This window comes from Notothenia rossii (genome assembly GCF_949606895.1).
Source record: "Notothenia rossii genome assembly, chromosome: 6".
Classification (NCBI taxonomy): Eukaryota; Metazoa; Chordata; class Actinopteri; order Perciformes; family Nototheniidae; genus Notothenia; species Notothenia rossii.
The window spans coordinates 36,470,711-36,494,026 of record NC_136909.1 but is presented as its reverse complement, the minus strand read 5'-3'; the positions used below and the strand labels follow the sequence as shown (position 1 = coordinate 36,494,026).

The window sequence follows — 23,316 nt, the reverse complement described above, 5'->3', positions numbered from 1 at the left end:
CTCAATGCATACAGAGATGCTCTTATTGCCGCTAAATCTGCCTACCTCTCCAACATCTTCACTGACCCCTCCCGTAACCCCAGGACCCTCTTCTCCACAGTTAACAAGCTCTTCAAACCTCGTGTTGATAACCTCCCTACTTCTACTTCCGCTACTTGCAGCTCATTCCTCCAGTTTTTCGCAGACAAAATTAACGCCATTAACCACTCCATCTCAGCTCCATCTGATATACAAGCATCTCCCCCAACCTCCACCGCTACCATTTCTCCCCCCATCTCCCTTGACCTCCTGACTCCTCCTCCCCAGCGCCGCCTTTCCCAGTTCAACCTCGTTACCCCAATTGAAATACTCCATCTGATCAGTTCCTCAAATCCCACAACCTGCTCCCTTGACCCTCTACCCACTCCTCTCCTGAAGTCCTGCCTCCCCGTCCTCTGCCCCTATCTTGCTAACCTTTTCAACTCCTCGCTGTCCCATGGAACCGTCCCCTCTGCCTTCAAAACTGCTGCCGTTACTCCAATCCTCAAAAAACCTGGTCTTGATCCCTCCTCCCTCACTAATTACCGCCCCATCTCCAACCTACCATTCCTCTCAAAAACTCTTGAACGCATTGTAGCCAATCAAATTCACTGCCATCTCCAAACCAACCAGCTTTATGAACCCCTTCAGTCTGGATTTCGTCCTCACCACAGTACAGAAACTGCACTCGTCAAAGTCCTCAATGACCTCCTCACCTCTGCTGACACTGGTTCCCTCAATATTCTCATCCTCCTCGACCTGAGTGCAGCCTTCGATACCGTGAGCCACAACATCCTGCTCACCCGACTCAGGGACATTGGTATTGAAGGTATTGCACTCAGATGGCTCCAGTCCTACCTCACTGAACGATCCCACTTCCTCTCCCTCCCCAACCACTCCTCTGCCACAGCTTCAGTCACCCAAGGTGTTCCTCAAGGATCAGTACTTGGACCCCTCCTCTTCATCATTTACATCCTGCCCCTCGGTCAGATACTCCGCCACTTCAACCTGGACTTCCACTGCTATGCTGATGACACTCAGATCTACCTCAGCACCAAATCCCTCCATAACCCACCCCTTACCCACATCGATTCCTGTCTGACAGCTATTAAAACTTGGATGCAACATAACCTCCTCAAACTGAACAGCAACAAAACAGAACTCCTCCTAATTGGCTCCAAATCCACCCTCAGCAAGGTCACTAACATAACACTCACCATCGATGGCACCATTGTTTCCCCCTCCAATCAGGCACGCAACCTTGGCGTAATCTTTGACCCCACCCTCTCCCTCGAACCTCACATCCGCCAAACAGTCAAAACCTCATTTTTCCACCTCCGCAATATTGCAAAAATCCTACCCTCTCTCACCCGCCACGCAGCCGAACGACTAATCCATGCCTTCATTTCCTCCCGCCTTGACTACTGCAACTCACTTCTTTACGGCATCAGCACTACATCCCTCAACAGACTCCAACGGGTTCAAAATGCAGCTGCACGTCTCCTCACACATACCAAATCATGGCATCACATCAGCCCAGTCCTCAAAGAGCTCCACTGGCTTCCTGTCTCCCATCGCATCAATTACAAAATGATGGTCCTCACCTACAAAGCACTCCACCATTTGGCCCCCCCTTATCTCACAAACCTTCTCACTCCTTATCAACCCCCACGGTCCCTCAGATCCACCGCAGCCGGACTCCTATCCATTCCCACATCCACACTCTGCAGCTTTGGGGACAGAGCCTTCTCAGTGGCAGCTCCTAGGCTCTGGAATTCCCTCCCCCAAGATCTCCGTGACTCTGAGTCCCTCACAGTCTTTCAGTCCCGCCTCAAAACACATCTTTTCAACTCTGCCTACCCATAAGCCCCCCTCCTCTCAATCAATTTCCTCTTGACTGCCTTTTTATTTATTTTACTATACTTACTTGTTTGCCTGTCCTTGTTTGTCTACCCTCCCTCATATTGTAAAGCGTCTTTGAGTCGTGAAAAGCGCTATATAAATAAAATGCATTATTATTATTATTATTACAGGGAGGGACTGGCAAGTGATCAGCTTTGGTCAGAAACAGACATTGCTTGTGACGCTTCAGAGGAAAGGAAGGACATCTCATTTCTCCACATTTCCTTGTTCCCTCTCGTCGCATAGTTCCATCGCCTTCTTCTAATCATGTCAATAGGCTCTGGGAATACATAAAAGCCTGTTTCTATAGCCCCTACACTTCCTCTCAAAAACATTAACAAGAGGGGGGGTATATTTTGAAATTATTTCAGAGTTCTTATTGATTTAACAACACATATCTCAGTACTCTCATGTATGCACTTCAATTCAGTACCAAATGCAAGTGCAGCACAAGAATTGTGTCCAAGAACCCCTGAATAATTAGGATTATTAGGACAGGGAGGGGTCCAATGACCCTCTCACATCTGATAAACAAAACCATAGTAACATAACAGGAAACTATGTAATGTAACGTTTGGGACTGAAAAGAGGCTGTATGTAAAAAAGGAGAAATTATCCAGTGAGAGGCAATTTATTATTTGTTAAAGATGTTATTGATTAAGTTGTTCTTTTACTTCTTTTAATGCATTTTAGACAAAGTTGGAGCAGAGGACCTATTGAAACTGGTAGGATAATCATTTTCAAAAATGGTTGGACTTCATGCCAATCATTTAGATATCATAAAAACCAAGCTGAGATGTTATAATAATCTCCTTCAAGTTTAAGAACTGTATTTTCTTCATAGGGAAAAGCTGACACTCTACTTTCACTGTTCTGCTTCTTTTTTTTTTTAAAGTAAAGCAAGGCAGATTGGCAACAGCTGTTCTTAATTTTGGACATATAATTCTGGAAAAGACCATGGCCTGAACTCTGTGTGTGTGTATGTGTGTGTGTGCGTGATTGAAGAAGTGGAGAATCGTGTGTGAACCAGGCTTCCAGCTGCCGTCAATTGAACTATCTCTGCTTTAAAACTTTACAGCTCCAGGAAATTATGTTGTTTAACTTCTGATTTAATATTCCTCAAGTACGACCCCTGCCTTTGTCTCCAGACCTTCTCCCTCTCCTGTATATTGTCCCTGCTCTTGAAAAAAGTGTCGTAAAATTGTCGAGCTTCATGCTAATCATTCAGGAATCATCATAATAATAAAGTAAATACTAGTATTTTAAACTTGTGATAAATCCCATATTGCTATCGACAAAATAACAAAAAATGCAATTGTCAACACTAAATAACCATAATATTCATTAATCAAATAATGTATCTATACTTGGGTGTTCGGAATATGGAATGCACAATGCAATGTGAAATAATGTTATATGATAGAAATCAGCTATAGGCTAAATACATATTTTTCTGGTAGTCCACTCTGCAAATTTACACACTGAAGATCAAACATTCTGTGTGTCATAACTTATAAGTGAAGCAATAATACATTATAATAAATCATTTTAAAAATGAAATGGGGCACCAAAAAAACAATGAAACTTCATAATTTATTAAACAATTTATTTAAGTCCAATTTCTTAAAATAACAAGAAAGAAAATTACGAGTTTGTAGACATTTTTTATTATTTCCACTACATTAATTTGGCTTATTTCAAAAGGGTACAATAAGCATATTAGAAATTCAACCAGCAAACAAACTTGATATAATCAAAAGCAGAACAAAATGCATCAAACCAGCAGATATGGTATGTGCAGAGGACTTGGAATTGTCTACTCTAATGGTTCACATCGGTCGACCACAGCCCGCACTTCAGCAACATCAACGCTGTTATAGGTCCGTTATGTGGATCTCTCTGTTTGCATAGGTGCCTCTGAGGAGTGCTGTGAAAGGGATGTCAACTTTGTTCTTATTGCGCACGATGTTCACACTGCAGAAGTGGTTTGGCGGGGCTGTGATCTCCAGGGCCCAGGAGTTCAAAACTTTTAATCCCTATCTGATCAGATCAGATTTGGATTTTGGGGAGTTCAAAACCAAAAAACAGGATTAGGATGACTTTGATATCCGATCAGATCAGGAAATCCAATCAAAGCTTTAATCTGGATCAAATCTTCAAAACGGGTAGTTCAAACCGACAACACAGGATTGGGATCAGTTTGATCCCAAAAAACTGGATTACCGTGATCCCACCAGAGGGGTGGATTTTCAGTGGATTACCAGAGCAAAATGTAGTCTACAATTTATTTTAAAATATGTTTCAATTTAAATAAGATGGCAACGTTTGTTAACTGAAATAATACACACTTTTTAGCGTAATGGGAAATACATTTTATTTTTCCCATTTTTGCTCACGTTTGTGGTGGCCTATTTGTTTTTCAACCAAATGTTGATGACATAAATGTTGATGCCCATAAAAGTGTAACAGCAAAGATTGTCAATCAAAAATGTAATTTAGATTAAAGTAAAAATATCTTCAACAAAAAAAAAGTCCATCATCTGTCATCACCTTTCAAATAAAAAAATATAATTAGACATTATAGATGTCTCTGCAATGTGGTCTCTTGTCTTCCTTGTATTATTTTTCATATCCACTAGATGGCGATCGGTATTAAAGCACCGATATTCAGGATCTAGTCATCTTGAAAAATCGTAATCTGGATCAGGGTGATCCTATCCTGAATTGCTTTGAACTCCAGGGACAACATTTGGCCGACTTGTCTGATCCTGGATCACAAAAAATGGGATTTCAATATCTGATCGGATCTGATTGAGATTAAAAGTTTTGAACTCCTGGGCCCATTTTAATCCCTATCTGATCGGATCAGATTTGGATTTTGGGTAGTTCGAAAAACAGGACTAGGATCACTTTGATATCCGATCAGATCAGGAAATCAAATCCAAGCTTTAATCTGGATCAAATCTTCAAAACGGGTAGTTCAAACCGACAGCACAGGACTGGGATCAGTTTGATCCCAAAAGACTGGATTATCTTGATCCCACCAGAGGGGTGGATTTCCAGTGGATTACCAGAGCAAAATGTACTGTACAATTTATTCAAAAATATGTTTCAATTTAAATAAGATGGCAAAGTTTAGTACTTTTTCCCCGGTCCAGGTCCTCAACAATCGCCTCCTCCCCCTGTCCTGTCTCCCCTGCCTGGGCTTGCTGACTGTCGGCTGGCTGGCTGGCTGACTGTTGGCTGGCTTTCGAGCTGGCTCTCTGCCTCTGGCACCAGGTTGGATGGAGCCAGAGTTTGCCGGGGGACATTGCTGGACGGTCAATGATAAATGGGGTTAAAAACCCCATCACTGCTGTGAAACGCCAGGGCTTATATCCCCCGGACGACCCTGCCCCGCTTCTCTTTGCCTCTTTCTCCCTTGTTTTCTCCTTTCTGAATCTGTCCCTCAGTGACTTCCATTTTGTCCTGCATACTTCCTCTAATGAAATGAAATAATAAAGTTAATTTCTTGAATTACTTGAAGAATTTACTAAATTGTTCCTCCATTAATGAAAACCAAATCCCTTTATCACTGTCAATTGCATAAAATGTTTTACATGTCACACTTTACATGATGAACATGTTTGACAGTTAATGTCTATGGTGCTATTTTATGCAACATTCATGCTACATCCATGCTGGCTAAATATACTGACTATGCTTGCTAGCTGTCCATTCAAAATCCCCAAACAGGCAAAAACCTACCAGTTTCACCCACTGTCTCTGCCACCTCCCTCCCTGGCTCCTCCGGTTTGTATCCCTGTATGTAAAGAGGGACTGGTCATATAGTACCGGGTGATTCCATACCGCCACGATAATTTTCTCCTCCATTTTTTGACATATGGGAAATGAACTGCGGCAGAGCCCTAGGTTGCGTTCCAATAGTCCATTTAGCTTAGGAACCTTCCTAACCGAGTGAAATGACCCGGAAGTACGTCAGTGGCAGCCATGTTAAGTGCCGTTCCAATTCTCTAAATGAGAAGGAAAGGATGTTTCAAACTTCCTTTATAACCTCCTTTAGCTTAGGAACCACTGGACCTCCCTTGACGAAAGGAGAGGAGAAAATGCTGCCCCACAATGCATTGCAGCCGCATCATTTGCCGTCACTCAATAGTCGGCCGTTCACGGAAACAACCGATTATGACGGAGAAATTATATCATGAACGTTACGGTGCTTATTAAGCATTTTTAAACGTATGTGGTAACTGTTTTGAACGTTCATCAGTATTAAAATCAAAAAGAGAAATATGAACATTAGTTTTTACTGAAATTATCAAATAAAGTCAACATTTCACAGTCTTTACTGAGCTGTGTGGGGATTGTTCAACTTTTAAAAGATGTTTGAATGGTGATATACAGTGTTAGATAACTACTAACTAACGTTTTCTAACGTTTATAATAAATACATTTGTATTGATTTTAAGATCTTTTCATAGTTCATACAATCATACGTATTGGGATAATTTGTATTAATGTGGACCGGAGGGAGAGGGTGACGAGCATAAGTTTCACTTTCCTTTTTTATTTCAATTCCAATTTTGGTCATGAAGAATATGTTTCTCTGTTGTTCACGTTCATAAAGCAAAGCAACAGCATCAGAGCACGGTGCAGAGTCTCTAGATGAGTTTACAGTAGTCCCTCGTTCTTATTCTTAGAAAACTGTAGTTTCCATAGTTTCCCCACAGCAGCAGACGCACATTCATGACGTCCGCTGGCGCATCATAAACACGTCGGATAGTGAAAGTGCATTCGGATTCTCTAAAGTACCGCAGTCTCTTCTCCTAAATCCTTTTGAATTCTCCTATCCACTGTCCCTTAACCCTGTGACGTTTCACTCAGAGGTCAAGGAATAGGAGATAGGGTTAGAATTTAGGAGCTGATTTTTGGATTATCGGAACGCAACCCTACGCTCTGAACTGCGGTATATGGCTCTCCCAACATACACGCGGTTTGATTGGCTAGCACTTGTACTGTCAGATTTGCATACGCGGGATTTGATTGGCTGACGCCTCCGCCTCAGCTTCAAAAGTAGAACATTGCTCTACTTTTGCAGCGAGTACCGCGAGAAAAACTACGCTTTGCTCCCACAATGCAGTTCGAGCTGTTAGACAGCTATCATACTGAATAAATATACTGTGAATGTATGCAAACATGTATGGCATATGGCTGTCTAACAGAAGTTAAATTAATTTCTCACTTATTCTGACAATGTACTTAACCCCAAATAAAAGAACCCAATAAAAAGAGTTGTTAAATAATAGTGAAGTCACGTTGTAATAACAATAACTCATCTCTCGTTTTATTTTTGAGCTTTGCTAAAAGCCACTGTGTCAAGTGTCCATCTTGGGTTGCCGTCCGGAGTTGTCCAATATGGCGGGTTATGGCTAGAAAGGATCCGTCTAGTGTAAAACCCTTGCGAGTTTGCAAGTCACATGGCTGAATGTTTACGTTTGGCAGGCAGCCTTTCAGTTACGATCATTAACATCAGTGGGCCACAGCAAATTATCGTGAGAAGCTAAACTATCTATTAATTATGTCAATGACAGGGAGTGTGATTGTTGAAATAGGGTGTTAGCGGTCTTGCTGTTCAAAGAAGAATGACAACACTGTAGATCACCAACACTATGGTTTATTTTGTATTCACGTTGTCGCAGTAAAAGTCCCAAGATAGCTCCTGGTGTATCTGTGAAGTGACAAAGCGTCGCCGTGACAACGTGCTGATGAGATGTGGATAACTTTTCAGATAAAGACCATCCTAATACTCAAGTTGTGGGTTTCGATAAGTGAAAAAGAAGATTCAAAGTAATCACTACCATTTTAATTTCTCAAGCATTTTAATATGTCCCCAAAAGCCTTCAAATGTAGTAGCAAACCCACAGTGATCCACATCAGGATCATCTTAAAAGGCCTGTAATTGAATTATATGCAAGCCTACCTCCAAAGCGTTATACTTCGAAAGTTATACAAATTAGATAAGGCAGTGGATGGCAAAGTAACAGATTTCACACATGAATATGCTTAATGTAATGCTTTATGGTGTTCCTATCGCTGAAATCATGTAATATTTCAACTGTATTTTCCTGAAAAGTCAAATGCATTTTGTTGGTGGTTCTCATCTTATTTCTAATAGAAAAATATTAAATATGACTCAAATGGAGCATATAAACAACAGAATAAACATACAAAAACAAAAGTGGAGTTCAAATAATAGATTTAATTTGTTTGTATTATTCCAGAGAATTCTTCAACTGCCAGGAATGAGCCCACTCCTTGCCACTGAAAACAGAATGGAATAATGTTGGTTACAGGTCCTTGTTTTGTCTTTCCAAAAAGCAGAAACCATGTGTGAAGCACACATCATCTTATAACTCAATTTATATAAATAAATGTTTCATTTTCCATTTATTAACGACCACCACCATTTAGAAAAAGTGAAAGTAGTAGGGATGTAACGATATACCGAATATCGCAGTATCGCGGTAAATAAACTTCCCAATACCGTCGTGAGACTGACAAAATCTACCGCGATTTTCAAAATAAATTAATTAAAAAAATATATATTATTTTTTGTAAACACTTTTTTTTTTTTTAAACCTTTATTTAACTAGGTGGTCCCATTGAGATCATCGATCTCTTTTTCAAGAGATACCTGTCTAACATGGCAGCAAGTAGGTTACAACATGAAAATAAAACAACAGATAACACAAAAGGACATCGTATTTACAGGGCTACATTTAAACACCTAGAGACATTGACAAGTATCAACCATATATTTATATCTCGCCCTGTCAATAAGCCTGGCGTTAGACTTTTTCGCTGTCCGTCATTTCGACAGACAGGATCATAAAATATCCGTCATAATCCCTTATTACCCGTCGGGTCTGAAAAGTTCACGATAGAGCATGCTCGTGAACTGTCAGCGGGGGGGGGGGGGGGGGGGGGGGCGGTGTTATGCCGTGTGTGCATGCACCTTGCGCGATGCGCACAGCGTAAAGCAAGACCTCCCAGACATGTATTGATCTGTACGGCAAAGTACGGTTTGGAAACTATATCATTTCCTTTTGGAGGGCATGCATAACACGGCATAACACCAGAGCCTCGCTGCGGGGAAACGTTGGTGCTGTTCCGAGTTTGTTCTAATCTGTCAAAATGACAGACTGCTTTCAGATTTTTCCGTCATTGTTAAATAAAATATTCGGTTAACGCGACCACTGCTGTCCCAGCAACATCAGTACCAAGCGAGAGAGTTTTTTTCCAGAGCAGGGGATATTGTAAATGCCCAAACACCCCAGCTTATAAATACCTGGAAATGTGGACATTCTCATATTCCTAAAAACCGGTCTGATGATGCTGAGTGAGTGACTAGTGAGTTTGAGTTGAGTTACTTGAAAAACTAAAGTGAAACTTGATTTATTTTATTGCAGGGTCTGATTATTAAATGTCCTTGTTTATTTGTGAGATGCAGTGGCATAAAGAAAATGCTTACTTTGTTTGGTAGTACTAGTAGGTACAAAAACACTGGTTTTCTTGTTCCAGTCTGTTACTGTCACTTTGTTTTTGACACTTTAAAATACTGCTATCCTACAAAAATGCTGTAAAAATCAGATTTATTATGTAATAAAAAAAACTTTTCCGAGTAAAAAAATGTTTTATTGAAAAAAAATTCAGATTTTTTTTCTTCTTCCCTTTATTATTCAATATCGCGATAAATACCGTACCGTGGGCTTGTTATCGCGATATTATCGTACCGTGAGTTTTTGGTATCGTTACATCCCTAGAAAGTAGTAATTAAAACACATTTTAAAACAAACAATAAAAACAAACAAAAACACATACATTAACAACAATGAAGTTAAACAATCATTTGTTCCTACACTACTTCAGCTGCTTCAGAATAACAGCAGTGAAATATATAAGAGGACTGGTGATAGATCTGGATGTTTTGCATTTGTTAAATATCATGTGTTTGTTCTCCAACATGGGACTACATCAGATGACATGAAGCCAAGTAACTGGAAGATATATACCATACAGGACAGGGCTCCCACTCCACCAACATTTCTGCTTCTCCCTATCAAGAGAAGAAAACAAATCTCTAATTTCGGAAAGACCAAACGCATATTAGCTATTTAGCAAACAATTGTGGTGGAAGTTTGTAAATCATAAAGCACACCCTATGCATTACTTGTATTCCTGTCAAACCTTTCTCATTCTTTCTCTTATTACACTCCTGATGGGGAAAGCTTCTAGGTGAGTGTGGTAGGCGCAATCTGTGAACATGAAAGCAGGTTCCACACACAGTATTAGTCATATTAGAAATAAAATAAATACAACTATGAACACTTAAGTAGCAACCAAACTTACACGATGAAAAGTGACGACACTGTCATCACTGGTCAAAAGTGGAAACATCATTGAAATGGAACCAAGCTGCTCTCAGTCCTAAAATGGGATGCTTGTTTGAATGGCCATACCACTGCTGAGCCTGAGATGACAAAAGAAAATACTGCACTACATTGCATTCTGATATCCACCTTATCAACTATGACTGTATGTATTTTAGTCTAATTAGACAATTAAAGCCCTTTGGATTTCTGGATAATGCATCAGTTATAAGTAGTCACAATATAGCATTGTTAACTCACTGAATACTGTGTTAACATGCACTTGCTAAAGTATCTTCATTACGGGACAGTGTCGTATCTAAATGTAGTTCTTGAGTATAAAGTTTAAATATGCAGCATCACGTTTTTGCATGAGTTGCTCCGAAGTTTACCCCTATGGTCAGGGATTGTTTTAGGTAGACCACAATATTAATGATATCAACCTCTCGTACAATATATGGACATGAGCCAAATCATTTTTATATTATCGACCTACAGCCCAACGCTACAATGTGAGAGCCTTTCTGTGTGTAAACCAAATCACATAAAATCACATTTTATTTTGTGATTTCTCAAATTTACAGTAAGCTTTCTGTTGCTTTGTATTTTTGGGTGAAAAAGGTATAACCATATAGTAACCACATGTCTGTTCAGGAATGAAAGACTGTGTTTTTCTAAATGTTTAATATTTATTTATATCTGAGTACCTAAGGATATACACATACTCAAGTATCCCATTTTCCTTTCCTATTCATGAAGTTGTAGTTTAAATTGTTATTTAGAATTGTTTAGATTAATCTATTGTTTTTATAATGAATTTACCTATTGGAACAATCATTATTCCCAAAAATTCACTGATAGGCAGTCACATGTTTCAGCAATTGTTAAGAGAAGTGCAATTAGGTGTTTTTAGATATTGTAGAAGCATGACTTGTCAACAAGTGACCTATAATATTCTTTTAGGAAAGATCGGAAAACACTTTTTACTTTTAAAAATATAAAATCTGCAAATTTCTCCTTATTACCTGGCCCCTCCGTGGTGGTAGCCTGTGTCACATTTTCTGTAGCTTGCTCAACCTCCATATCCAGCTGGGACGGCTCCTCCTGCCCCACCTCTGTGGTGGTGCACTGCTTCACGGGGGGGGTCTTTAGCACCTCCACCTGCACGGTGCTTGTCTCTGGCACCTGGCTCTCTGTGGTCCCTGCCTCCTGCCAGTTGTTTTCTGGTTCAGATGGGTCACGGGGTGTGAGGTTCAGCGTGACTGTCTCTTCATCAGGATCTTCCTTAACCCTCTGGCCAGTGGAGTCCTGTGTCCAACCTGAGCAAGTTAAACAAATGTTGGTCTTGACTTGCTTAAGACAAAGAGGTTAACTCATATTTCTAGAAATAAGAAATACAACGTGCTTAAGGTATGTTTCCAGACAGGGTCAAAAATATACTCGTCATGTCATAGGACTGTGTGCAGTCAAAGTTAATAGCAGAGAAATAGTGGTATTTATCCAGTCAACCATTTATGGTTTTGTTTTTGCGATATTATTCTTCCCATTTGCGTCTACATTACATGTGATGTGACATGTCAATTTTTCGGTAGACAACATATAAGGCGCTTTCACACTAAGTACGTTTTTACGAGGAATAGTTCCCCGAACTTAGTTCCCCGGAACTTTTATTTCCTGAAACTATCTAGTAAATCGCGTTCACACTGGAATAAGTCCCTGAGGGAGCCGCTGACTTCACTTCGTCTTCTTCTGCTTTGGGTTTACTGGCAGGCCGCAAACAATTTCACGACGTATACTCCCACCCGAAGTCCCCGGCCGGAAGTCCCCGGAGTTGGGGACTGGCTTCAGTAGAAGCTGCTGGGAAGACACCAGCAGCTTCTACTGAAGCCTTCCGAGTAAATCGCCAGAAGCACCGACACCTCCTCATCTCCACCGCTCCCATGTTTTCTTTTGTGTTTTCCATAAGTTAGTCTCTCTCCGTTGGTGTGCTTGGCTAATGCTAATAATGCTGATGCGAGCAAAGAAAATGGCAGCTTCACAAAAACTTTTCAGAGTTTTACGGGGCGTGGTTTGCAATTCGCCCAGCCAATCAGAAATTGGAACCTTTTTCTCCCCAGGAAAGTACCACCTCTAGCAGGGACTAAAAAGGGGTGAAAATGTTCGCAAAAAAGAGATCTTTATGTTGTGAACGCAAAATCCCAGGAACTATCGGAACTATTCCTGGGAAAAGTACACCTATTGACGTGTGCATGTATGTTCCCTTACATTATTTACTTCCACACATTTTGTTCAGAATTTATGAGACTGACGCAAACGTGTTTTGCATAAGTGCAATCAAATAAGTAGCAAGTCGCTTCGGATAAAACTTCTGCTAAATGTAATATAAAGGGACCTCTGGATGCACTGGATAACTGCTTTTGTTTATAACCCGAGAAACATGACACTAATACAAAACTGCCAAACTGAATATGTGGTCAACTGGGATCGTCTTCATGTATTGTGCTCTTACCATTAACCTCAAAACCTTCCTCCCTTTTGGGCGTTGATAAAGGAAACCGTTTAGGAACGGATTGCTAAAAGGAAATCACTTAAGGGATGGCTCAATCCTAAAACTACATTTCAGTCATCAAACCTAACTACCTTGACATTAACAACTTTAGAACTTTCTATTTGTATACAATGAATGTTCAAGTAGTAGCACAACACCCCAAAATAGTTTTTCAAATTGAAGTAAACTTGGCTACCTATTTCCTTATAAATAACAGTTAAATGTCCATAAGTCCCCTCTGCAGAGTAAGCCATGTCTCATTAGGCTACATACTCAGTGTTTAAAAATGTATTTATTGTATGTAGTTTGCTATAAAAATAAACAGTCAAACGTTCTCCATATCCCTAAATATTTTGCAATTACTTTCAACTTTTGTAATACTTTGCAGCTAAAAATAGTGACAGTTAACAGCAGAGGTGGGGACTCGAGTCAAATGACTTGACTCGAGTGGCATATTTTGGACTTGAGACTTGCTTGACTAACATTGATAAAAGACTTGACTTGGACTTGGTATTCATGACTTGAGATTTGACTTGAGACAGATGACTCGAAAGGACTTCACTTTTTTTAATTAAATATTTGCATTTGTTTTGTATGGAGTCCCTAAAGGGCAATGAAAAAACTAAAAGATACTGTATCTCGTTCGCACGAGAAAGTTACCGGAGCGCCGAGTAGGAAGTGGAGCACACAGGAGACAGCCGTTTCATTGCAGACTGTTATGTTTATGTTGGGAAATGGCAGTGCATACATTATTTTAGATATATTTCGAACTTGGACTCTCATTCACTTCATGAAATCGCTACAGCACCAGGAGGCAGCGGAACGTGTAACTCCGCCTCTGAGAAGTGCAGCACGAGCACGCAAAGAGCTGTGCCGTTTACGCAACGCCTTCACTGTGTTTACTTTCATTAGAACAGCTAAAGAGCGACCACATGCTGCTATGTTTTAACCACACACACATCGAACTGCCCGATTAATCCCCCTATCGCTCGTTTTATGAAGGAGATGTCCGGTCACTAAGGAGCATGATGTGTGTGTGTTTGTGCTCTGCGTGTGTTCGACAACGGCATTTGTTTTCAAATGACCATGAACAGTAATTTACACACATCTGGTCAACAGATAACAATATATTCCCAAATGAAAGAAATGTGTTTAATCTTAATGTCGCACTGTGTCTGTGTGTGTCTCTCCACACACACACACACACACACACACACACACACACACACACACACACACACACACACACACACACACACACACACACACACACACACACACACACACACACACACACACACACACACACACACACACACACACACACACACACACACACACACACACACACACACACACACACACACACACACACACACACACACACACACACACACACACACACACACACACACACACACACACACAGAGAAATACTGTGACCCTGCTGAAGGGGAGCCAGGGCAGGGGGCTTAACATGTTGATGTAAAATATTTGTGTTGTACTCCTGTTTTCACTTTAGAGCCCTTTTAGGGTTATAATTTCAGCGCCCCTCTCCATTGCTGTCTATGTTGAAAATAAAACTAAACTTTTCATAACCACAATATTTTTAACTGACTTAAATGCGGAAACTGCGGTTATTCATCAGAATTTTGTATGACTTGACTTGTGACTTGCTTGACCTGAGCAATGACTTGACTTGACTTGCTTGACTCTCACCACAGTGACTTGGGACTTGCAGGTTGAGAATGACTTGCACATGTAGGACTTACTTCCACCTCTGGTTAACAGGTAGAAAAGATGTGTGTTATTTGTCTTACAAAAATATAATTTGCCAAACCCAAATAAATGGCTTGAATGACTGCTTTCTGGCTGTATCAAAGGATAAATACTTGATCAAGTTGTTGTCTCAAGATTTGGATGGATTGAAACAGTCGCCGTAAATTGTTACTTAAATGTATTAAATGAGTTGATCCAAACTCATCCCATATAACTGTGTTGGTTATAAGGAAATCTCCAACGTTTATATTGTCAGGGAGGGGAAGAGTTGTTGACTGAACTTAAGTTTTAGGGGTGAACCATCCCTAAAAAAAGTTTAACATTGATAAAAGATTTTGTGTACACAACACTATGTGAACTGTGAAGATGAAGTGCAAAAATCTCACCTTTACAAAGGAACTCATAAAAAGTGCCGATCTTCTCAAGGTAGTCCTTGGCATAGGCGGTCAGTGTGCAGCGAGGGGTTAGTATTTCACATTTTTTTTCCTTCTTCTTGGTTTTCTTGCAAAGAAGCAGCACTGGTTTAAAGCCAATGGCATGGAGTTTCTCAAGCTGTAATGACAAAATAATATATTTACCGTTTAAAGAAATGGAAATGCAACATCAACAACAACTCAGCATAGGAATTATTGAGAAAACTATAACATTACTGATTACAGCATCTAGTTGTATGCCATTCATAAACCTAGATGCTGAGTTTAGCTTTTGCAGAACCATGAATGTACCAGGAAGGGTAACACAGTAGATGCAGACACATATTTTATAGACAAACACAAATAAGAAAAAATCAGTATCCGAATCCCAGTTCAAACCCTGAAAATCTTAAAGTTAAAGTACAATAGAAGTTTGACATTTGTAGCATTGTAAGGCAATTACACTGAACAAAAATATAAACGCAACACTTTTGTTTTTCGCTCCCATTTTTCATGAGATGAACTCAAAGATTTGCTATATACACAAAAAACATTTCTCTCAAATATTGTTCACAAATCTGAAAAAATCTGTGATAGTGAGCACTTCTCCTTTGCCGAGATAATCCATCCCACCTCACAGGTGTGGCATATCAAGATGCTGATTAGACAGCATTATTATTGCACGGGTGTGCCTTAGGCTGGCCACAATAAAAGGCCACTCTGAAACGTGCAGTTTTGCTTTATTGGGGGGGTCCGAAAACCCTAGGGTTAAACCCTAACATGTCACCCATTGAGCATGTTTGGGATGCTCTGGATCGGCGAATACGACAGCGTGTTCCAGTTCCTGCCAATATCCAGCAACTTCGCACAGCCATTGAAGAGGAGTGGACCAACATTCCACAGGCCACAATCAACAACCTGATCAACTCTATGCGAAGGAGATGGGTGACATGTTAGGGTTTAACCCTAGGGTTTTCGGACCCCCCCAATAAAGTAAAACTGCACGTTTCAGAGTGGCCTTTTAATGTAGCCAGCCTAAGGCACACCTGTGCAATAATCATGCTGTCTAATCAGCATTTTGATATGCCACACCTGTGAGGTGGGATGGATTATCTCGGCAAAGGAGAAGTGCTCACTATCACAGATTTTTTCAGATTTGTGAACAATATTTGAGAGAAATGGTTATTTTGTGTATATAGAAAATGTTTTAGATCTTTGAGTTTATCTCATGAAAAGTTGGAGCAAAAACAAAAGTGTTGCATTTATATTTTTGTTCAGTGTAGTTAGATACAAATGTGTGACCACTCAACAATGAACAGTTAACACTTAAAATGAGTATTGTACAATTAAATATTAAACACAATCCAAGTTTTAGCTTGCCACTGTTGAATGAACATAATCAACAGCGATACTGACATTTAAATAGAATAAAATAGAATTGGGAGGGAGGGATGAAACCCTCTTTAAATGGTCACACATGCAGAGCACACAGCATATGTGTTGTCTGCATTTAACCCATCCTAGTACCAGGAGTCTAGCACTAGGAGCAGTGGGCGGCTATTGCACAGCGCCCGGGTGCCTGTAAAACGTTCCCATATGTTGTGGCTGCAGTCGTAAGAGTAATATAGAGTAGTAACATACAATTATGTAGTCTTATTAAGGTCTACAAATGTGTACATAAGCAAGAATGGAACACAACATGGAAGTGAAGGAAGTGCTCTGTTTATTTAAACGTGAAAGTTCAATTAAAATATTGTCCCTCGGGTGTGAAAGTTAAGATAAGAGTAGTTTTAAAACTGAAATAAAAGAGAATATTAAATAATACCTTTGCAATAATATCTGTATTCGAAGTTGATATTAAATGTATATTGGTTTTCTAAGATACAAACATCATTAAGAAATAAATGTATACAAAAACAACATTCAACTTTATCTTGGCCCATTATATTGGCAAAAGGGTTATTTCTAACTTTGCAATAGAATGCTTACTTTATCTCAAATTGTACCACATCTAACGTACAGTAAAAATTGTACATACCAAGATAATGGCTTCATCCTTGATGGACCCAATGTTGTTGTTCTTCTTCCGCCCTGACACCCAATCCTCTCGCTTCTCATCAAACCTCTTGAGCTTCTTCTCAAGGCGCTGCTTTTTCGGCTGCTCCTTAAGGCAATGTGCACAGATCTTCTGAGCACAAAATAAAATGCCCAGACAGAAGGGACATGTCTTTTTTGTAGACCCACGTGGCATGATGGAAAAAGGGATTACAGAGAGACAGACTGACAAACAGAATAACAAACACAGGTTAATATAGACAAGTACACAGACTAGATAGAAGGGTTAATAAAGAAATAGATAAAGATAATAGATATTAGAGAGCTAGATAGGGATTTCAAAGTGCCGTTAGTTTTATGAATGTGTAGGTGCAGACCAGTGTATGGGTTTGTGGGCTACAGGAGCTGCAGGAGAGAACAGAAAAAGTGAATTATGTAGTGAAAACTAGCTTTTTTAAATGCACATTGTGATCGTCTAACTACTTCAGACAGTCTGGGTGAATTAATTTACGTGTTTCCTGTTTCGTAATTATCCTTAAAACAAGGATAAGTTTGACTCAATGTAGTGTAAAGTACCCGTTATGGTTAAAAAAAGAACACGGAAAAAACGTGAATTACGTGTCCCTGACCACGATTCAATAGATTAAATTACGTGACCATGTTACGAACTTCCGTGAGACTGGGTTGATCTATCAAACAAGCTACCTAGTTTGCGTTATTCATCTAACAAACGAGCTATCTATTGTTAGCTTTCCACCTAACTAACTAGCCAGTAAATGCTAGCTAGCTAGCTTGTTGGCTAGAACGGTATCATGAGAGTATCTAATAAACTAGTTACCTTACATTATCCATTTAACAAACTAGCTATCTCTATAGCTATCCACCTACCTTACTTCCAGGGCAGACCACGTGTTTACCCTTAGATGAGAGTGATTATAAAAACAGTTTCGACATGCTTTTTTATATGCCCCTGAACCACAGCCAGCAACTCTTGTGACTCCAATATTATGTTCCTGCAATGCCGGAGGCTGCAGTAGTTTCAGGGCCACAGTCGTGGGACCGCATTGTTATGGACCCTAGTTGTTTTTGCAACATCGCCACCTAGGGAATTGGATGCCCACACAAGTAAAACCAGCGAGTATTGAGTCTACTACACAGCGAGTCTGTTTAGACATTGTAATAATAATAAATAAAATATGTTCTAATATGTTTTGTTATTGTCGAGCAAACACATAATAACATACATTGTATTGAATATATACATACACACAATGGATAGATAGTCTTTCAGTGGGGAAGTAGATTGTTATGCTTATTGTATTTAGCAGACGATTTTTTATCCAAAGCGACATACAACAACTTAAACCACTAAAACAACCATAATAACACTAGAATATACAAACTTCAATTTATAGAACAACAATAGTGGTAATAACAACAATAATATATGAGATTACACACTAGAACTGGGGTCGTTTGGCAATAATAAAATGCATCACACAGATCCCACCGATTAAAGCACATGATTAATACTTGGGGTTAAAAACTGATACAAGAAATGGATTTATCTGATTAGATAATAATAGATTTATTTTTGTTGTGTTTTTTCAGGTGCTCAAAGTCAAAGCCGCTTCACAGAGATATGTGAAAAGAAAAGAACAACAAATAAATTATATTTGTATTACTAAATATTATTAACATAATCAGCCACTTAAACTAAAGTAAATCGGGAGAACGCATGAGAGGCACAAAGTGACATGAGAATATTAGAATAAATAAGCAGCATATAGTGAGCATATCAAATTAACTCTGTTTTAGAAGCTTTCTTAGAGAAATATTCACTCCAATCCAAATCCAATTTGTGTTAAGTGGAGAAAAGCTTTTGTTTATTCACTATTATTCAAAGAAAGAAGGCATCATACCTCATATAGTACTTAAATTGAACAATTTAGCTAGGGAATGCGGTCCCACGACTGCGGTCCTGAAACTGACCGCAGTATTGCAGAAACAGGCTGTGTTTCAGGGATCTGTGTATGGTAAAGGGAGAATACAAAATTGACTGAATAATTTGGCAAACACACCCCAGAACCTCTTTTTTTCTTCCATGGCTGCACCTTTTATGAAACACTTAAAAAAAGCTTTAAACAAGTTTAAATAATTTCAATTCATATCAAATCATATCTTTTAATAGACTTTGTATGGAACCACAATTGGCCAATACTTGCACACTCGCTCATAGGCCCTTACAGCTGAAATACAGCATTTAGTTAAACATAAACATTGAAAAGATTAGCTTATTCCATGGTAAGATCAGAACATCAGTTTTGGAGCTGATGCATCTGCAATAAACATCTGGAATCCAGAAAAGGACATCATCTTAAAAAGGAAAATCGGCTTCTGTAACTACTGACCACTTATGTTGAAAGCAGGTTGGTACATCATTGATTTATTAGTTAGTCGAACAAAGCTTCTCTTTATTGAATACCTTTGTTTTTTTAATATTGTAAATAAGTTAAGGAACCCTACTGTATGTTTTACTATAATGTTTAACAGAGGAGAGGAAATACACATGATGTTTTAGCCAGGCAATTTTTGTACATGGAATTATATTTCTGTTAAAAGTGTTAAAGTAGAGAAATGTAATTCAATTGTTGTGAAGTGATGTAAACTAATGTCCCCTTGTTTGTTTGTTTTTGTCTCAGAAGATGTCGCTGATGGTTTCTTCGTGTAATAAGATGTCTTCTTCAGCGATTTCTGTAAAGGTATCCGGAAATACACATGATGTCATAGCCAGATATTATGTGTTCATGGAAGTATATTTGTGGGAAAAGAGTTAAATTAGACAAAGGAAACTCGTTTGATAAGTGATATAACCTTGTGCCCTGTTTGAGCGATCTCTGTAAAGGCATCAGGAAATACACGTAATGTTTGCCACGTGAGGGTTAGGCTGCCGAACCCAAACGCAATGCAAACACAGGGCAGGCGGATATAGGAATATAAAGAAAAGGTGAGCTTTTATTAACCAGAACAGGTAATGCAAAATCAAAAAATTTAACGAGTGCCACCCAGAAGACACAAGGAACAGGAGCAAACACGCAGACAGGAACAGGCAGAAAACATAGACAACACACAGAACAGGAGGGAAGGCAGAACTTAAATACACACAATTCTAATCACAGAGACAAGGAACAGCTGGAACGGGGAGGTGAAAATACATTTGAAAATAAAACTGGAAACGATCAACAAACCCAATAATCATGACAATGTTTTTCATGCAATAGGCATAAATCCTGTAGTATTCAAATTGGAGTTATTGTACTTACGAATATGCGTATGCATGCATTTCTTATGCTTAATATGCACTCAGGGTCATCCACCTTTGGGAATTGATTTGGTGACAATGCCTTTTTCTATGAAAAACACGAGGAAGTATACAATAAGGGTTTAGAGGGAACCGTTTATTGTGAAGCATTTCAACACAGAATGTGTGTGGTTTGTTAGAGATTATGTCAAATATAACAATAGCAGGTATTATTTGTACCATCTAACGGTAGTTTCCAGTAGCTTTGAAATAATACTTTTTTCCCAAACATTAATTACGTTACTTTTGTCCGAATTCTCAATATTTCTGCAAAAGAAAAACTCCCTTGAATTAAATTAAAAGAGAGGAATAACCCCTATCAAAATTATAAGGTCAAATAAAAAAAAGACTGAACAAAAATCTTATATAAATTCAGCAGGTGGCAGTGAAAAATCTGAAATGGCTAACCAGTCGTTGTTGATGGACTTCCAGTCTACAGCTCATTACCCATATAGCAGTGCACTTATGATCAGGCTTAGTGCATTTAACATTGATCAAATAGAGTGGTGCAGGAATAAGTGCTAAAACTCATGAGTTAAAATTATAAACTTCCAGTTCCTTCTTCTCAAAGTCAGCTATGTTTTTGGTTAGACGCCTGAAATTCAAGATTCAATGGTTTTATTATCATATGCACGCATTGCCTAGTAGCTACAGTGTAGTTGTGGCAAATACATTTTTAGGTCCTGCGCTCCTCCAAAAATGTAACATATTATATATAGGACATAAGTCAAGAAAATAATAATAAATAGTGCAAAAAATAGGTCTGAGGTTAACAAAAGCTGAACAGATTTTCACATTTTGTGTCGACAACAAAATGAGTTTGTAAAAACCACAGTGGTGGTAAAATGTGGAAAACACCATCCTGGACAATACCTGTTAAGTATTTTAAATGTGTATTTGCGGCAGAGATTATTTTCTGCAGTATACTGAAGTCCAGTGGTAAAAATCCCATTGCTTTGCCTAACTCTATCAACTGATTGGAAAGATGGCGCCTTGTTTTAATCTAATCCTGAACTAGAAATCAGAGTAAATTAAAGGCTTTCCTCGGATACCAGAATGCAAGCTGGATGCAGTCATGCTAATGCCTTATTTTGTTAACCTCAAGAAGTGGGCCGCGCTTAAAGCAAATATAAAATGCACGTAAAAGACAGAAAAAACTAGCAGCTGGATTGCATGATGTTAGTGCTTAAGGATTACTTTCTTGAGAGTAGAGAATCTACGTATTTAAACTTTGGCTGGTATTTCCCATTGTTCCTGGTCAGCCTCAGTGTGGTGTATGTGCATAGTTGATATTTAAAAATTGATATGTGCTCCCCCCTTGTGTTCTCCCTCTCCTCTCCTCTCCTCTTTGCTCTCTTAGCTCAGGCGCTCTTAATCTCCTCCTGACTTCTCTGATCTCTAATAGTCAAGGAAGGCTGGAGGAGAAGGAGTCTCTCTGTCTCTCTTGTTTTGCTGACACTGTGAGGAAGATCCCATTGTTTTTTGTCAAGGAATTCATTGGGATTCTAACTTCCTGGTTGGCCTACAAAAATATGTCATCCCTGCACCACTCTATAGATGAGTTATAACACATTAAGTCATCTATTAGCAAAGCTTATCCACAAAAGTAATTTTACTCTTAGAGACCCACAAAAACACATGTTTGTCTTTTTTAGCGGGGACATGGGATCTTCAAGTGGAGAAAAACAGGTCAATAGTTTATGCAAGACAGAAGTGGCATAAATCATTTTAAAGCTGGGAACCTGAACATTCATTTGAGATGTGGTTAAGTACTGTAAAGATAAACATTGTGTTTTGGTTAGGCACCTATTCAATTTCAAAGTTAGGGCTAAATACTGTATTAAAGTATAAGATGACCGTTAATAATAATAATAATAATAATACATTTAATTTATATAGCGCTTCTCATCTTCCAAGACAAATCTTGAAGCGCTTCAATTGCAAATGCAATGCTTCATCATGGCTCATAAGTTCAGCAAGTGTTGGGTTGAGACCATGGACTGTATGGTTGACTTTTTATACAGATCTTTGACAAATAAAGACCTTGAGGAAAATAATTAAAATGTGTTTTCTGATTTGAGATTCACGAGGAGCCTTTACTGACATATTTTATGTCGTAGAGCATACCGTGAAATCCCCTCTCAGACCTTATTTTAGGTGTCTCAACCAAAACATATATATATTAAAAAAAACTTGACGAGGGAAGCGTAAGTGGTAAAGTGCTAACTCATTCGAGGGTTTAGGAGTCATTCTTGCATCACTGTATATAGCGTGCCTCACTGAAAGCACGGTCACGGTGACTAAATCTTTAGATTTAGATTTATCAAACTTTATTAGATGTCGTCTGATACACTGAAGGACATTGATACAGTATGATAGTTTGGAGGCCAGAACTAAGTGATAAGGTACTGCCTTATCAAACTGTTCTTTACTCGTTAATGATCCTGAATCTTATCCTACGCTGGTTTATAGCTGGTCGTGAGAACAGCATGAACACAACACAACCCAGTCTCACGGCATTTTGCTGTTATACCAACATGGTTTGTTCTCCCTCCTGTGCTGCCATTCAGATCTTATTTATTTCAACAGGAGCAGTTGCAGCTACCTTGCTCATTGACACCTGCTATTATCTATACCAGATACTAAAGCAGCAGTGGTTTTAAACCATATGTGATTCAAAATGAATTCAGTCCAAATGACTTGTTAGGTTGTAAATTGGGCCTAAAAAGGGATTGTTACGAAGTTCAAACCAATAATGTCAGACAATGATGACAATGTCAGATTAATAAAGTGTGCAGTTGAAAATTGCTCCTT

The 23,316-nt window shown here is 39.0% G+C and overlaps 1 protein-coding gene across 10 annotated transcripts; it reads right to left on the bottom strand.

Annotated features, from left to right (window-relative positions):
- Positions 1 to 3,509: 3,509 nt before the first annotated feature.
- Positions 3,510 to 18,207, bottom strand: LOC307042751 (uncharacterized protein). 10 transcript variants are annotated; one of them, XR_013809226.1, is made up of 8 exons: positions 18,030 to 18,206; positions 17,125 to 17,546; positions 15,060 to 15,225; positions 11,372 to 11,665; positions 10,165 to 10,232; positions 9,990 to 10,033; positions 5,668 to 8,238; positions 3,510 to 5,233 (listed from the first exon to the last, which is right to left on the bottom strand). XR_013809226.1 is itself a non-coding variant. In XM_079686826.1 (7 exons), the coding sequence occupies exons 2-7, from the start codon at positions 17,335 to 17,337 to the stop codon at positions 8,190 to 8,192; spliced, it is 834 nt and encodes a 277-aa protein (XP_079542952.1). In that variant the 5' UTR covers positions 17,338 to 17,366; positions 18,030 to 18,207; the 3' UTR covers positions 3,510 to 8,189. The 10 variants fall into 10 exon arrangements, 3 of the variants coding, with proteins under 3 accessions (XP_079542952.1, XP_079542953.1, XP_079542951.1); XR_013809227.1 differs by having other exon boundaries at positions 3,510 to 3,960; XR_013809230.1 differs by adding an exon at positions 10,327 to 10,447 and having other exon boundaries at positions 3,510 to 8,238; positions 10,136 to 10,232; positions 18,030 to 18,201.
- Between the last annotated feature and the right edge of the window lie 5,109 nt (positions 18,208 to 23,316).

What these genes read in the sequence shown, in the direction of transcription:
- LOC307042751 (XM_079686826.1), bottom strand. Translation starts at nt 17,337, where the DNA reads ATGCCACGTGGGTCTACAAAAAAGACATGTCCCTTCTGTCTGGGCATT. An exon ending in TACCACCACGGAGGGGCCAG is followed by an intron (nt 10,233 to 11,371) that starts GTAATAAGGAGA and finishes TCATGTTCACAG; the next exon opens with ATTGCGCCTACCACACTCAC. An exon ending in TAAGAGAAAGAATGAGAAAG is followed by an intron (nt 10,034 to 10,164) that starts GTTTGACAGGAA and finishes TTCTCTTGATAG; the next exon opens with GGAGAAGCAGAAATGTTGGT.